General features: G+C 33.3%; 1 protein-coding gene across 1 annotated transcript in view; it reads right to left on the reverse strand.

The window, feature by feature from the left end:
• Window positions 1-4,339, reverse strand: part of LOC106106211 (cadherin-89D) — a 35,576-nt gene that overhangs the window by 9,315 nt on the left and 21,922 nt on the right. The window contains exons 4-5 of the mRNA XM_013286760.1: window positions 1,987-2,173; window positions 4-56 (exon numbers count right to left, since the gene is read on the reverse strand). Of these exons, the coding sequence (XP_013142214.1) occupies window positions 4-56; window positions 1,987-2,173 (240 nt within the window). The remainder of the gene's footprint in view (window positions 1-3; window positions 57-1,986; window positions 2,174-4,339) is intronic.

The raw sequence follows: 4,339 nt of genomic DNA on the forward strand, positions 1-4,339 counted from the left end.
GGCGAGTTGTCGTTCACATCCTCTATGTACACAGTGACAGACAGGTACGCGGAGATCTAGACAATAAGAAAAAACACCAAATTAAAGACTACCTGATCCTCGCGACTTCGTCCATGTAAAATCTAATATTACTCAGCGATAACATAGCTTTTTAATGGTGAACGAATTATTGAAATCTGCCCAGTAGTGTTTGAATTATTTCAATTCATAAAAAAATACAAATATTTCTTCTTTACAATATTAGTATAGAGTGAAATATTTTGTTAGTTGATATTAAGTTTTGTAAGCTTTTACAAGGATATAGAAACTCATTTCAATAGGAACCTTGCAACGAAAATCCTTTAGTAAAATAGTCCAACTATAGATATAAAAGTAAACAGTGTTCACGATTTAGAGGCGTGTAAATATCGGTATGATTGAGCAGAGGCATGCACAAGGCAACTGGAGTGGAACAGAAGGCTTCAGCGGCGAGCAAATAATTCAACAAAGGGAAATGGGTGAAGGCCAGTGGTCGTATGCGAGCGATGCCGCTTTACACACCATTATTAAATTTATTACGCGCTCCAATGGGCTTTTTATTTAATATTAATAAACTCCACTTCAAAGAGGCCTTTCTCCGCTTCACGAATTAATAAAACATCTAACGTTTACAAAGGATGAACATGTTGCCTTAGAAAGCAGTCCCTTTCTATTTCATAAACAAGACAATCTAAATAGTCTTATACTGTTTTTAAAAGTAAAAGAGTACATAATTTATTTTCTCTTCTTCAAATAACAATAAAAATATTACATTAATCATAGTTTAATAACACAAGGCTCTTTCAGAAAACCTTTAAATTAAATCTTATCAAATTTAGACATGAGTGTGTTTACCCTAGATTTGATTATTATCTTGAATATTAAGGTTGTAATATAACAGAAAGTATAATGTTCTGAATGGGCAGATAGTCTCGATACAAGATTCCTAGATTCCTGAGAATCTCTTACAAAATCTTCTACCTACTAACTAAAGTAATTAGTGTGTATTTCTGTCTTCGATTTTGTATACGTAGAAAATTTTACTTCGTTTTAATGTTGTTCGTTAGTACTCTAATTATAATTAAACTAGCTTCCGCGTGGATTAAAAAATAACAAAAGTGAGTAGCCTATGTGTTCTTCCAGACTATCCTCTACATCTATACCAAATTTCATCGAAATCCGTTTAGCCGTTTAGGCTACAAACTGTAACAAACATCCATCTATCTATCCATCCAGCCATCCATTAAACTTTCGCATTTATAATTTTTGGTAATTTCAATATTGCGCATAATATAAACTTTCCGTCGAATAATTTGTGTTCCATGAATTAATTGTATGGCTGGTGAAAAGCTTTTATGTAATTTTAAACTTTATTCATTTGTATTGAGGTGAGGCACTCAACTGTCGTCGGCCGCCAGAGGTCGTTGCCATCTCGATACCATCTCCCAGTTTACGGGCGATATGTCGAAAATGATCGTAGACTTTGTCAGTATTTTGTTTCCTGCATCACAGTGCAGTGATGCTAGGATACGAATTTTAGTACGGTGCAAGCGTTAATTTTATACTGATTTCGAATTCGAATTCAAGATATAGCTACAAAGGATAAAATTATTATAGGCAGCTATTTTAAAGACATAAGATATTAACATTAGAGCAGATCTAGATGACTAAAATATAACTATGAAGAGAATGTTAGTTAAAACCTCTAAAAAGAATAGAAATTTATTGCATTTAAGGTTTATTAAATTTGGTTTATTGCAAGTTACAAGATTTTTCTACACATTTTAAAAAAGTTCCATCTAGTAGTGAATAGGTAAATCGTGAATAAAAATTTAATAGTTGGAAAGATAGATGGCAGCACTCTTTACAAAGTTTAAAGAAATGTACTACAGATGGCAGTAATTTCATATTTTTACAAAGCCACTGAATTGCAGTTGTCGCTGTAATAATGGTTGGCGTTGGACTTACGAGGTCGTCTCCTGTGTGGAAGTCGCAGCCGAGGCGGAATTTGACGACATTCTGTGGGGTGTCGCGATCGACTAGATGGTCTAAACTTTGAGCTAGCAGCACCGCAACGTGCGTCCTGTTCACGTCGCGGTACGTGAACAGATGAGCGTCTTCCTCCTTGTCCACTGCTTGCAGCACCAGGTTCTTCCTGAAACAATCGACACGTATCATTAATAAAAAAAATTAACGTATCCCCGTACCACAATAGGGTGGTAAATTTCACAATATATATGAAAACTTTATGTGCCAATCACTAAGCTGGAGCTGTGCACAATACTTTCCCAATTGTATGGATCTATGTAGTACCTCTATCTAGTATCTCTGCTTCGTTTTAAACAATAAATGTGTAGTAATAGGTGGAGCATAAAAAATTATGATTTACTTACTTAAAATTAATTTTCCAATACTCAATATGGAATCAATCTTAGTACACTTTCACAAAACCATCAGATCTCAATTTCTACCTCAATATCTCTTTGTGTATCCCCATGTCTCTATCGTAAATTAATTAAAACGTTGACATTCAAATGGCAAAAAGACAAGGAAAATCGTTGCCTTTTTAGCTTTATGATGATAATTTTGCTTCTACGATGCTATTAGCTTGTAGTTTTTGTCGCTAACCCACATGAGCTTTTTCCCGATTTATTTACCCCCTAAGTTTAATTCAGTGAAAATAATAATTAGAAACAGAAATATTCAAAAAATATTCAAAATCCTACATAACTGGGTAGTATATGTTTTCGCTTTATTAGTTGGTATAGAAGTATAGATGCGTTATAACTTTGACGATTGCTTCTTAGACGTAGCAACTAAATATCCATCAACCATATTTAGAATATAATTACAATGTAAGATGAATCTAACGATAACTGTACAAAAGAATTTTTGGATTATGACATAATAATATAACAATATGTTCCGCTTCCGGAGTTGGCAGTGCGTGGGAATTCTGACAAAGAAGCGAGTGTATCTGTTAAACGTGATCGAAAGCCATGTTATGGTAGGTCGATTGCTGTAAATTTGATGTTTCACACTATCAAGAGGTACGATCAACAGATATCGCTATTTGATTAAAGTGTGACGGACAGAATCCACAAAAATTTTCTTGGACCCTAATTTCATTCATTTTATGTAAATTCACAACTGAATTTATATTATTTCACAGGAAATTCATTGATAATCCCTATTTCAATAATGTATTTGAATTACCTTGGTTTCTGTGAATCAGTGTGATATAGAAAGTAAAATCCCGTAACATGGCCGATAGCGGGCAGTGGTCGATGGCCGCTAGTAATTATAGCAAGAAATCTTATAAAAGTGAAACTAAAGTCACCTCTCTTTAACTGAATATAACCGGTCTCCTTAGCTATCGTTTAATTTTATCAATCAAATTAAAGTTTTGTACTAACATGTTTTTACCGCAGAATTCAATATTCGATTTTTAAGATAAATACGAAGATATGTTAATTACTTTATGATACAAAAACAATTGCGATAACAATCCCTAGATCGGTTTTTGAACCGAATGGATTAAAGATATATTCAAAATTAGGATACGTAAAACTGTTCGAGATAGAAAATCGATTTTTGCCGTAAATGAATAAAAACAAAGTCTTCGAATTTAAAAATTCGCGTAATATTTCGATGTGTAATAAGGTTGAAAGTGTTTCGTCAGTCTGCATATTTCGATATGTAGTCCGCCCGACACATCTTGAGAGGCAATTGCCGAGTCATTCGCTAACAGTATCGTAATTACCTGTCAATGATACCATCCAATTGATGTCGCGATGTACAAACCAGCGGCTGAAACGCTGCGTTTTATAAACGCTTAAGCAGCGATTTACATCTTCATTAAATTTGGTTGTCATTAAAATTTAAATAGTTTACTGATTATTATCAAGTGTTCAAGTATTGAAAATTGATTTTAATCGATTGTTTATAATATTTGAAATTATGCAAGTTTAGAGCGTTTTAAAAACGCTTGTTTGTACAGGTAAATACATCGGTGTGTTGCACTTTTACTCTCCGTATTGTGCAAGGATGGGTTCAGCCTTGCTCTTAGTTTTTTAACTGTCATCACTCATAGCTAATGAATACTAAATCAGACGAAATAATATGAATTGATAATATTATTGACATACATATGTACTTAATGATAATAGCAAGTTATATTATTGGTAAATGTCATTCATAAAGTTTCGTGTAGAAAATAAGATTTTTTATTTAGCACACACACACACAAACGAAATCGCGAAATTCTAAAATGGTTATTTGTCTTTTAAGAAACACAGTTCAAATCAGTGTTTTCGTGTAG

Source organism: Papilio polytes, unplaced genomic scaffold, assembly GCF_000836215.1.
Source record: "Papilio polytes unplaced genomic scaffold, Ppol_1.0 DF822289.1, whole genome shotgun sequence".
Taxonomy (NCBI): Eukaryota; Metazoa; Arthropoda; class Insecta; order Lepidoptera; family Papilionidae; genus Papilio; species Papilio polytes.